Source organism: Podarcis tiliguerta (assembly GCF_965153285.1).
Source record: "Podarcis tiliguerta genome assembly, chromosome: 16".
Classification (NCBI taxonomy): domain Eukaryota; kingdom Metazoa; phylum Chordata; class Lepidosauria; order Squamata; family Lacertidae; genus Podarcis; species Podarcis tiliguerta.
In genome coordinates this window covers 15,932,422-15,945,356 of record NC_139549.1, presented here as the reverse complement: position 1 = coordinate 15,945,356, position 12,935 = coordinate 15,932,422, and the positions used below count along the sequence as shown (strand labels likewise).

Genomic DNA, 12,935 nt, shown 5'->3' with positions numbered 1-12,935 from the left:
CCAGAGTGGCGGGATATAAATAATAAATTGTTGTTGTTGTTAATTTGTTCGCCTCTAAACACTACTGGCTTGCCTGCCTGGCATTTAAAAGGTCTTTAGGATCGCCAGCCCCGAATAAAATAAAGTATCGGGTGTCAGGAGTTTTATTTAGGCAAGAATAGGGGCAAACACATTCATGAACTTACACATATTATAACCCTAGCAAAAGACCCCAAACCCTCTGTTGGTGTGTGCATATGTATGAATACACATTGGACACGTATGTGGGTTTAGACACATACTGTTACAGTTCCATTTCAAGTCCAGAGAAGAGCCATCCAATGGTGTTATTTTCCTTTATTGAGCTTTTATTAATGCCCTTGAATTTTCTGATGTATGGGAAGCCAGGCTATAAAGTCTGTAAACATTAAAAATGTGGGGAGGATCAAGATGATGATGGATAGGAAAGAGAAAACAAATTCAAGTGCCAGTTTGGCCAATGGACAGAGATAATGTAAACCTAAAGAAAAATCTCAGACTTGATTGAACATGAAACATTTAATGCTTTTATACATCCCTCATAAGATTTTCCAAGAGGGTACATAAGGAATGGAACTTTTGGTGCTTGTGAAGAAAAAGATGTACTCATTCTCTCTCTAGTTGAGTTTTCCCTGTTGCATTGATAACACAAAATAAATATAGCAAGATTTTCTCTCCCTATATACCCACGTAACTCACCAAAAACACTTTGTTCTGTCAGAATCAAACCATGGCCATACTCGTGCTTTTGGAAAGGACCAGTGATGAATGAAGTATTAAAACCTTTTGAAGAAGAATAATTAAAATCCTACGGGAGCAACATCTAATTCTGATTTTACATGGCAAGCCAAAATATATTAACTAGAAAAACTACAGATTTTTCACTGGATAAAAATATAATAAACTAGCTAACTAGTCTATATAAAACTGTCTTTTGAAAGCATCTACAAAAGATAAAGACTAAGTAGAAATTGAGAAACTTTTATTTTAAGGCAGAAAGAGGTTTTTTTTAAAAAAAAAGTTATCAAAATACTCTGTGCAGTATATAAATATGCACAATTTTGAGCATACAACCTGGGGCAGCATTTGCGATGGAGGTAAACAAATTGCTCAGTAATGGCCCATAGCTTAAGATGCATTGTAAAAGTTAACCGATTGCAGCCTTGTACCTATTTATGCAGCAAAAGGCACTTAGCTAGGTGATTTCTGATATTTTTCTTTGCTGTGAAATATAACCAAGAAAATAGGTTTCATTTGTCTGCTTCTTGACCCCCTGGTGTTAAGGAGGATGACTGCAAAGAGGAACTTTACAAACAGCTTCCTCTTTGAAACCCTAACCAAACCTGACCACACCTGCAACACATATGCCAGTGACTCTGGCCTTGGATTCCAAACCTATCCTAGGTGCTGTGAATGACTAACATGCCTCTTAAATAAAATCCAAAATGTCTGTCAAACACCCATTTGGTTCAAGGGTGGGGGACATGTTGGAGAGGGGCCTCCGGTTGTTTCTGGACTGCAACTCCCATCATCCCTGACTACTGGCCATGCTGTCTGCCGGGGCTGATGGGAGTTTGGAGTCCAACAGCATCAGGATTCCCATCCCTGATTTAGTGTTTGAAATGAAATACATTTTAATGCTTTCTGACCTTGCTCTATAAATATGCCTACTAGTTTTGGGAGCCATTTTATTAGGTGACTAAATTAAGAATTGCTCATTTCCATTATCCAAAGAGTACCTTCACTTTTAAAACAAAATTACATTTTATATGTAGATTACAAAACCGAGGGGCGTCAACAGAGGGCCATGGAACAGATGCAACCATTTCTTTTCAACACCAGTTTTTAAGGAATGTGTCGCGTTCAGAGTCCGTTTCCTCTCAAATGCTCCTGGGTGGTAAACGCTGCTTGTACATCCCTGCAATAGCTTTGGCTGTGCTGTAGATCATCTGTCGGCGGGACATGCCGGTGAACGCAGAGTGCCAATCCGTTCTGCTGACGTGCAGTAATTGCTTCTCTATCACCTCCCCCACTGTCACCAACAAACCTGACCATCTTAGGTTATAATCCTGAGGAGTTAGACTTTGAGCCTGTGAAATAATTTAAATCGGGAGTGAGTACGGGGAAAAGGGGAAGCACCCAAGCAAGTTCAACCTCCTCCAGAGCTATATCGCCATAGTTCAAAGTTCATTCAAAAGCATAAATAATACTGCTGTTAGCATTTGACTTAACAAGTGTAACAAAGTTTTATAGCAGCTATAAGTTCTATAGAAATTCTATAGAATTTAAAGTGCTGCTAGTGAAATTTGTTGTGAAAAGAACCTCTGGTTTAACAGGCTAAGGGATGACAGGAACACTTATTTTCTCCTTTTCAGGAATAAATCAGCCAAACTTTCACTCAGTTGCAGCAGATTATAGGCATTTTTTCACAGCACCATCAGTGCCCATGACTAGGTTCTCTGAGATGAGGTTGAAAGAGCTGGGTACGTTTAGCATGGGGCATAGACGGCTAGAAGGCTCTCGCATTTGCTTTCTGTTGCTCCAGAGGGTGGAAGTGGAACCAATGGGCCCAAATCAGAAGGGGAATCTCACTAAATATGAGCCTGCGATAGCTCGGTTGGTAGAGAATGAGACTCTTAATCTCAGAGCTGCGAGTTTGAGCCCCCCATTGGGCAGAAAGATTGCTGCATTGCAGGGGGCTGGACTAGATGGTCCTTGGGGTCCCTTCCAACTCTACAATTCTGTGATTCTGAGCCTCCTGGCAGTGCAGGATGTTCAAAGGTGCCTCAGAATGAATGAGGCTGACTCGCTGTGGTTTTTAAGCCCTCCAGCCTACAGACCATCTTAAGGAACATCCCCCAATGCTTACTGCCAGCTCACTCACAAATGTTCAATATATTAAGAGGTATAGATATCAATCAATCAAATGTAATCCACATTATTTTTTAAAATATATGCAATGAAAGAGACACTAAAGGTAATAGAATTTAATGGCAATCATTTTTAGAAGTGTGTCAAGGTGCAAGTAGATAAATAGGTAGATAAATACCTCCGGCGAGAAGGTAAACGGCGTTTCCGTGCCGTGCGCTGCACTGGTTTGTCAGAAACAGCTTAGTCATGCTCGCCACATGACCCGGAAGCTGTACGCTGGCTCCCTCAGCCAATAAAGCAACCCCAGAGTCGTCCGCAACTGGACCTAATGGTCAGGGGTCCCTTTACCTTTACCCTTTTCTACTCCTAGAGTGATCTTCGGGGGTTCTTGGCTACCATCCCTTAGAAGAGGCTTTACCAACCTGCTGCGTTGGAAAAGGATTCAGCCCCTTAGAGATTAAAGCTTACCTGTTGTACATATTCCAAAGGCACTGGCGTTGCTTGTGTAAATGTTTCAAGGTGAATGCCATGGATGGGATCCTCAACAATTAGGCAGCCAATATCAAACCACCTGTTACAGTGACAAAAATGTTATTATCAAATCATATTAAATTGGAATTCCATGTATCAACTGTCTGGAGAGCTTAGTAGTTTTGAAAGGCAGGCAGCCAAGGCACCTCCACTAACACTTTCCCTTTGGAAACAATTTTTAGTTTTCCCAGCCCAAAGCTAACAATCAAGGAAGAACGTTGTTCCAGAATTTATAGTCATGTTCCAAACTCTAAGGAAGTTAATTACAAAATGTCAGAGGTCTGTTCCGGCAGGGTTTTGCTTGCTACATTTCAGGATCTGGCCACGCTTGAAAGTGAATTATTTAATTATGGGTTATGCAAACTATGCCCAGTTTTAAGCACTAGGGACAAGAGGGTGAATTATACCAAGCAACTGCAACAGGCAGACAACTCTTATTTCAGCTCCGGTTTAGAGTATCAACAAGTCCTGTGGATATGATACTAATTGACTTTTATCTTGAGCAACATGTTAAATGGCCTTACTTGTCAGGAAGCAATTCCGCAATGAAATTTTCCACAGACACGGCAGGCTGCTTCTCATGAATGACTCCTGTCCTGCGCAAGCTGTCAATCCTTTCCTGAGCTCCCTAAAGGACAAGGAAAAGAAGCAGTCAATACAGTCAATACAGCTCTCATTCAGCACTTACTGCTTGCGATGAACCTTAGCCAAAAGCAAAATCAAGGATCTGAAGTAAACCAACTACAAATATTCAAATTTACAGAAGGGAAATGGGACACTCAACTGCAATCTCAGTGTGTCTTTGGTTCCTTAGTGACCAGGTCCTTATTTTGTGCTTTTATAAAAATGGATTATGCTTTGTTTCATTTTTGTAGGTTATAAAATGTAGTCGTGTGAAAAAGAAAACATTGCCAAAGAGTTATTAGGTGCTACATTGTTGTGTATGAAACAAGTGAAGACACATTTTAAATGATTTTTAAAAATATCACAAAAGTGATACAAATCTCCAGGAAACGACGGCAACTCGCCTTCAATCCAGCTGCGTAGCCAACTGGCTGTGGCGCAATGTTGGACTGCCCAGCTTCTCCTGTAACTGTGGCCATCCCAAAAACTTCCTGAAAAGCTTCTCTTACAGCAGCAACCTTGACTTCTTTAGTAGAAGTGACAACAATGTCCAGTTCTCCCCCAGATTCTATAATAAAAAAACATTAAAACATAAACCTATACAGGCAGATACATTCAGACCGTGGGGTGGGGTGGGGTGGGAGAGAACTTGTGTTTGCCAGTCAGGATCCCTCCCTTTCCTTGGCAAAGCAATTATCTGGAGATGGACCAGGGTGCATATTTATTGTCACCTTTCACACACGTGTCTCAAGGCAAAGCACTATATATATTTAAAATGGCACAGAAAACAGCAGAAACTAGCTTTTAAAAAACTATACAATGCAGACACTCATGGCAGACACACACACACACACCAGTCTAGGTGTTGACCGAACAAAAATGTCTTCAATTCTTTTCTGGAAGGTGCAGATAGCAGGCACATATCAGGACAGCTGCAGCCATGCTAAAAGCCCTGCATGATGCTCTGCTATGGTTTAGTGAGATGTGAATGAGTGGCTTCCATATGGGGTTACCCACTCCCCCACCTCCTGCATGGCCAAGAGTCTGGAAGCTTCCACAATGCTGTTTGTCAGGTCATCTAGACCAATTGTTAATCCTCGTTATAGTTACCTCCAAACAAAGCAACTTCAAAGCATGGCTTCAGGAAGCCAACTTGTTTAAACTAACCATAGTTAAGACTGATGACTGTTCGAAGTCTGAATGACATGCCAAGCTGTGGTTAACTGAAAGTGGAAGCAAAATATCCCCGCCCCCCTTCTTCTCCCGACCATGTGTGAGAAAGATGGGGGAGTGGGGAACACATAAGGCTGGGAGGAGGCCAGCTAGACTCTTTCACTTCTCACAGAACCAAATGCAGCCATTGGCTGCTACAACTACTTGTCCCGCCACTAGATACCCAATACTATCAAATTAGCAGCCGTTGTAACTTCCTTTATGAGTTCACTCTTCGAAACACACCGGTAGCAACATCAGTGAAGCTTGTATTGCTATGAAGATGCACTTGGGAAATCTGCAAAATGCCTCCACTGGCTGTGTGGCCTGATGTTTGCAGGAGGAGCCGAGTTTGTGATCCATCAATTAGAAACAGAAAGAGACAATGTCTCATCAACCAACAACCCCAAAAGAGAGGCTTTGCTGCAGCCTGGGTCTGTGAGGGCCCTGAGTAGGCCGAGTTGCATGCTCCCCCCCCCCCCCCAAGGCCCATCAGGCTTTCTTCACTTACTGATATAGGGAGCCATGCCAGGATCCAGAGTCGTGATCATTGTCTCCATTGAGTGCTTGGTTTTATCCAACACGGACTTCACCACAGGATTCCCTGCCACACCCTGCAGGGAAAAGGCACAACTCATTCAGCTCATTTTGCTCTCAAAGCTATACCCAATTCAGCCATTTGCTTCAGGCAGATGTTGTATTTCAGACCCTCCAAGTGTCCCTAATTTCCAGGGACAGTCCCAGATTTACAGAAGCTGTCCCAGTTTCTGATTTGATCCAGAAATGTCCTGCTTTTCCTTAGGACACCCCTACTTTCATCGGAGAAATGTTAAGAGGGGACATCTCTAATTTCATCAGAGAAATGTTGGAGAGTGCAGCATTTTTTACTTTGAGGGTGGCCCTGGGATTGCTACTGAGGTGAAGAGCGGCTTGTCAATATCTTATACAAGTAAATATACTACACCAGCTCAGGGAATGCAAAACACAAGCAGAGAGAGTGAGGGCACGCATGCTGGCCCCACTCTCAATATCTCTGTGTGCCCCGACCCCATGTGCTCAAACTCAGAGCAGTCTAAAAACTACAGTGGTACCTTGGTTTGCATATGTCTTGGTTTGCATATGTTTTGGATTACAAACCCGGCAAACCCGGAAGTGCATGTCCTGGTTTGCAAGCTTTTTTTGGATTACAACCCATTTTTTTTTTGGATTACAAATAAATTTTTTGGGGGAGGCCCCATTGGCGAAAGCGCGTCTTGGGTTACAACCTGTTTTGATTTACAAACGGACCTCTGGAACGGATTATGGTTGTAAACCAAGGTACCACTCTATTCTCATGGCTACAACACCAGCCTAATTTTTTTTTCCACTCCCCGCTCCCCTCCTGATCTGTGTAGCATCTTCCCTGATAAAAGGATCTGGAGAACTCAAAAACCTGCCTCACTTCTGTAATATATGCTTGGTCACAAAGAAACTATTGTCTGACTGTGTGGTTTGGAGGCTTTTCTTATGGACCAGCAGCACAGCTACCTTTGCTTTTCAGCCTTACTTTGATAAAGCCCCACAGTCCTCCTCCAGCAGATGCATCACTCTGCACGACAGCTCCCCGGGGGTCTTCGTGTTCCTCTGGGAAAGTAATTGAAGAGCCTGCTCCAAAGCCAGGTGCCAGTGGGGGTGGCCCACAGGGCTGCTGTGATGCCGGGCCAGTGAAGACACCTGAAAACCAACAGCAAGGAAACATTTTGCGTAACCCACCATGGTTCGCAACTGCTGTAGCCTGCCATTTCTTATTCAACAATTAAAACAATACTGAACATCTTCAGTTTTCCAGAAAAAAACCTGTTTATGTCAAAAGACCTTTACCAGTTTAAAGACACAATTTGAGTTTGGAGGTAACTGTACAATGGAAGAGACTGCCACATTCTGACCACGTAAAACTAGTGGCGGTTTCAACCCTCACACAGGCCTCTTTCCAACCTCCATCTTGGCAAGCAAGAGGCATTATCACAGTTCAATAACACCTTCCTTTTTTATTATAATATTTATTAAGTTTTCCAATTTAATAATCCAATAAAAACCACATTAAAACATTCCAAATTACAATACAATAAAAAAGCAAAATATAAATGCCGAATTTTATATCTTTGGGTGACTTCCCATGCTGTGAATTTCACAAAGTGCTGATCATCTAATATCACACTGCTTTTCTTAATTAATCAACAAGCCATTCCGATGTTATCAATAACACCTTCCAGCCTGGCTAAAGTACCTGAGGAGAGCTGGTGTGAGAGGAGGGAGAGGGAAATGTGGGCTGGGGAACGTCCTAAGGGCTGTATATATCCCACAGCCTAGAAGTCAACCTCACACTTGCAATACAGTGTTTGTGGGTTTAAAAAGTGGCTAAAAACAGCTTGGGACCAGGTTAGATCTGTAAGACCAGGTAAGACACTGGTCTTACAGATGGGGCCATTCTGACCATACCATGACCCACATAGCTCCATCTGATGTGCGTGCGGAGAGGGAGTGTTCTCTGTTGTGGAACCTGTAATGTGGAACACTCTGCCCAATGAGAACAGATGAGCAACAACTGTTGGGTGTTTTCACAGTCAAGTAAAGACACAGGCTTGCTTTGACCCTTACTACTGGTCTCTGGTGTTTTATTGTGTTTTAAATATTCTGTTGGGTATAAATTATTATTATTATTATTATTATTAAATATAAATCAGTGATGATTTTACTCATGTAAATTGTTTTTCTTGGACTTTATTAAGTTTTATCATTTTAGTTTTCCATAATTGAAAAGCAGCGTAGAGAACATTTAATAAGTAGCATTTAAAAATAAAAGGGAGGAGGGAAGGCAACCCACGTGAGCATGGCCTACATAGATATGCATTTCCTGGTCAAGGTCCACGCATGGTGGGGCAAGGGTGCAGGAGCCAGCCCCAAGCCATTTGGAACCAGCCAGCATTTCCTGGGAGAGAATCAGTACTGGTTTCCTTGGTAACACAACAACCAATATAGATAAACTCTTGTTTTAAAAAGCCAAGCAAAAACACTATGGTTACCGGTGACTGAAGGTGCAGAAAACGAGGGCATCAGGGGCGTCTGTGGTGCTCGTCCCGCATGGCCTTTGGTGATGTCGTGGGTCGATGCCATAGAAAACCCTGATATGGGAGGACCAGTGGGAGGGGCAGAAAGCACAGGGCCAGGAGTTGAACTCAGGGGTGGAGGGGATGAGAACTGGGGGCGGGGGCTGCTGAAAGGGGACGAGGCGACTGGCGGTGTCATCATGGGAGGCCTCGAGGTCCCAAGGGAGGCACCCGCTGAAAGGGCCATGGGAGGCACCAAAGGCAAAGGCACCGGGGATGTCGTCATGGATGGAAGAGAGGAGCCTGCAGATGGCAAAGGTGAGGAAAATGGTGCTTGGGAAGGAGGAAAAGAGGAGGGAGGAGGGAGGGAAGGAGTTAAGGCTGAGGGCGAGAGAGAGGAAAAGGAGAAGGCAAGTTTTAGTTGAGGGGCTTTTTAAAACTTTTAGAATGATACAAACAAAAGAACTGCAGCAGAATAATAGAGCTAAAACATCTTATATTTGTAGCAGATTAGCAAATAACTTACAGTAAGGAAACAGTCCAACAGGTAAGAAGTCAAAGATTAACCATGTGACACAATGCATAGCCAGCTCTTCCTGTGCAAGCAAAGGTTTATTACTGAGCTGCAAATATTAAGCATTTTCAACCAATGAAGTTATAATTTAGAGATCAAACGGCATATGTTTTAAAATGCAACTGAAGCAGGTCATTGGATTGAAATGTTAACATGAATTTAAGTGACACTTTAAGCTCAAATGAAAACCCTCCCCAATTAATTAGTGTGGCTGGCAGCAAGCAAAGGCTCCAGACCCTTGAAGTTAGAAGAGCTCCTCCTTTCCTTCTGAAATACCTTTTCTAAGCTCAATCCACTTTTTGAACTAAACTACCACTCTGACTTTGATCTGGCAAGACATGGCATGTAAGATAGCACTCGGCTGAGAGCAGCATCTCATGCGTGCACTTTCCCAAATGCAGATGTATCTTGAATTCTGCTTTCTAGCCATGGGTGGGTGTGTATCAGTGGTTCCATTCCTGTCAATGGTGTATGCTGGGTTCATATGCACATGTGGGCATGCATGTGGGTTCAGATATGCACCTCATAACGCAAGGTGCTTTGATGTCCCAACATCGGCCCATAAACCAGCTATTCCCCCCGTATCCTAAAACGAATGTCTGATACCCCAGCACAATTTCATAAGCAAGAAATGTAATTCTTAGCATCTGCTCAAACTCTTTGTGTCAGCTAAGGAGCTGTTGGGAGGGGCAAATAATAAAGTATAAAGCTGTCTGCCACCTACACATGTATTTATATAGTCACAGCTTTCTTGACTTCTTATCGTATTCCTCCCTGGGACCAGCTAGCGAAAGGTGAGTTAGAAATAAGCAACAAATTAAATACTTAAAAAATAGTGTGGAAAGGTTTATTGGGCTGGGTCCAGATTTCTCCTGAGCAGAGTTCCCCTCATGGGATGCTCACCTGGAAGTGGAAGGACAGATTACTTCTGCCAGTCTCTTCTTCTCTTGCAGCCCCCTAAAATGCTGCTCTGAATGTTTGCAAGATGCTCCAGAAAAGACTGAAAGGTAGGACTACAAAAGGGGCTAGCAAAAAAACCCTCCACCCCCACGTCCAGCAGGACCCTCCACTGAATCCACTTCTTTCGTCAAACAGAAGGAACTGCAACCTTTCCTTTTACTGACTCAGAACTACTAAATTTAAAAGGAAAAACCCCCATGTGAACAAACAAGACTAGTCACTGATGAAACACTTATACCTAATGAGACTGGGGCAGTAGTGGTGGGTACAGGCCCTGCCCCCGCTGTGCTCAGTGGGGGCGTTCCAGGTGGAGTCGTCTCTATCCCGCTCTCTTCCATCATTTTCCTTCAGCAACACAGAGCTGGAAAGAAAGAGAAAATGGATTGAAATGAAACAAACAGCTGCTGCATTGTGTACATCTAGTACTGGCTGCTTAAAACTGCCAATTTGCAGGACCAGCAATAGGCCAAACCTCTGTCAGTACTTAAAATATGTCAGTACTCAAAGTCTGACTCAGAGGTGTCTGAACTTCCAGTGTGTTCAGACACACAGAAGAACAACAGCTGGTGCAATTTTTCCAACCTGGTGCCTGATAATTAGGATTTAAAGTGTGGGTGCATGGACAACAATAAAAGTTATAATACACATAGTCAAGAAGCTTCTCAGCAAAATTCTGAAGGGGTTATTCTGAAGATAAGTTTGTGTGACCCTCGAGCCAAGGAGATAAGTAATTATACAACCTTTAGAAGACATCTGAAGGCAGTCCCGTATAAGGACATTGTTTAATGTTTTATTATGTTTTTATGTATGTTGGAAGCCGCCCAGAGTGACTGGGGCAACCCAGTCAGAGGGGTAGACCATTATTATTATTATTATTATTATTATTATTATTATTATTATTATTATTATTATTTAAAGGTAAAGGGACCCCTGACCATTAGGTCCAGTCGTGGCTGACTCTGGGGTTGCAGCGCTCATCTCGCTTTATTGGCCGAGGAAGCCGGCGTACAGCTTCCAGGTCATGTGGCCAGCATGACGAAGCCGCTTCTGGCGAACCAGAGCAGCACACGGAAACGCTGTTTACCTTCCCACCGGAGCGGTACCTATTTATCTACTTCAACTTTGACATGCTTTCGAACTGCTAGGTTGGCAGGAGCAGGGACCGAGCAACGGGAACTCACCCCATAGCGGGGATTCGAACCGCCGACCTTCTGATCGGCAAGCCCTAGGCTCTGTGGTTTAACCCACAGCGCCACCCGTGTCCCAATTATTATTATTTAGGATGTCCCTATTTTCATCAGAGAAATGTTGGAGGGTATGGTGTTTGGGGGAAGGAGAGAGGAATATTTAGTCCAAGCATCCTTCATCAGCCTAGTTATCACAGAGCTGTTGTGATAACCTGGGGCAAAATTCACCTTCTCTTAGCCTAATTTACCTCACAGGGCTGTTGTGAGGATGGAATTGGGAGGATGGGGTGCCCACCTTGAGCACCCAACCACCCATTTGGGTCAGGTATGAATTCTGGGCCTTCTGCTGTCTAGCAACCAACCAACACAGCTGGCGGGGTGGGGTGAGCCAGCAAGGAAGTGAGAAGCAATCTCCCCCACCCTTCCCACCTTGGCTCCCTTTGTACAAGGGCGGGGAAGTGGAGGCTCCTGGCGTTGAGACTACCAACTCCCATCATCCTCATCATCAGCGACAACTGTCCAAGCTGGAGACGATGGGAGTTGCAATTCAACAGCAGGGTCCGTCTGTCCCCCACCCCACCACCCTTGGTCCTTTGTATACTGCTGAAGGAGGCCGGGGGGGGGGAGAGTTAAGATCGCGTTTAAAGAACTACACTTCCCGCCATGCACCGGGGACCGCTTGCCTTGCGCACGCGCGCACCGGCATCTGTTCTGCCACGTCTTTGCGCCCCGCTCCCTAACTGAGAAGCTCTTCTTCTCCGTTCTACAACCCCCATCTCTTCCCTCGTCCCGTCGCCCTTGCTCGCGTGGCCGTTACGGGCAACGGCCGCAGCAGCCGTGTCACTAATAGTAGTAGTAACAGAAGCAAAAACAAAAACAAAACCCACCTAAGAGTAAAAGCACCTCAGTCCCTCACGCGTACGCTTCCGCCCGCCAGCCCCTTTTTCCTCGCCTCACTGAAGCGGTGGCGGGTAGGGAGGAAAGGGGTCGCCGCCGCGGCCTCCCACAGCCCGCCCGAGGGGGAAGCTCTTCTTCGCTCTCCCGGCTCCGGAGACTCAAAATGGCGGGAGGCGGGACCGGGGAGGCGGCGGCTTCAGCGGCAGCCGCAACAGCAACCACCTCCCCTCTCCTCCTCCTCTTCCTCCTGGGGACCTGCCACGTTCGCTGCGGCAGCGGGGAGGAGCAGCCGCGGGGCGGGAAAGGCTCGCGCCGCCTCCGCTTCTCTCCGCCGCGGCGAACCTTGCTGGAGGCTTGGTTCCCTTCATCGCACCTGCTGGTTTCACGGGCTTTTTTTTTTTCAATTAGTTGGTATTATTATTATTAGCCAATTTTCCAAATTCAATTATCTCCTTTAATAATTCTAATATACCGAATCTATAGGGTTTTTCCAGGGTTAAGACAGTATCATCCAACAAAAGCTTTTGTTTTATAATTTCGTTTGCCCACTTTTCTTCCCCTATTTTTGTCATTTAGTGGTTTAGGGGGGAATGTCATGAGACAGAGACCCAAACTTTGTACCCTGCTCAGTTATAAGAAATATTAAAATCATTGCTTTTGAGTTTGTGGAAGGGGGGGGGCAGTAAGCCTTATGGTGAGATAGTTTTTAATTACTGGCCTAGCCAGTCTTGCTTAGGGTTGCCCTATTTCAAAAAGTAAAATATTCCTAGTGCGCACAAATTTCTTGACCTTTTTTTTTTTTTTTTTTTTTTTTGAAACCACCAAAATTGTTTTGGGGAAGCCTAACCCAAAAACAGTGCTTTAAAGCTTTTAGAGCTGTTTCCCCTGTTTTTTCCATCGTGTTGCCATACATCTGGGTTTCCCCCAGACTTTTCATAGAATCATAGAATCATAGAGTTGGAAGAGACCACAAGG

At 44.4% G+C, this 12,935-nt stretch overlaps 1 protein-coding gene across 5 annotated transcripts; it reads right to left on the bottom strand.

The window, feature by feature from the left end:
- Positions 1-522: 522 nt before the first annotated feature.
- On the bottom strand, positions 523-12,299 carry PRRC1 (proline rich coiled-coil 1). 5 transcript variants are annotated; one of them, XM_083417094.1, is made up of 9 exons: positions 11,951-12,299; positions 10,115-10,237; positions 8,319-8,723; positions 6,803-6,969; positions 5,768-5,870; positions 4,449-4,612; positions 3,945-4,048; positions 3,358-3,460; positions 523-2,108 (listed from the first exon to the last, which is right to left on the bottom strand). In XM_083417094.1, exons 2-9 carry the CDS (start codon positions 10,215-10,217, stop codon positions 1,899-1,901), a joined length of 1,359 nt encoding a protein of 452 aa, XP_083273220.1. In that variant the 5' UTR covers positions 10,218-10,237; positions 11,951-12,299; the 3' UTR covers positions 523-1,898. The 5 variants fall into 5 exon arrangements, with proteins under 5 accessions (XP_083273220.1, XP_083273217.1, XP_083273221.1 ...); XM_083417091.1 differs by having other exon boundaries at positions 3,945-4,044; positions 4,445-4,612; positions 11,951-12,232; XM_083417095.1 differs by having other exon boundaries at positions 11,493-12,231.
- Between the last annotated feature and the right edge of the window lie 636 nt (positions 12,300-12,935).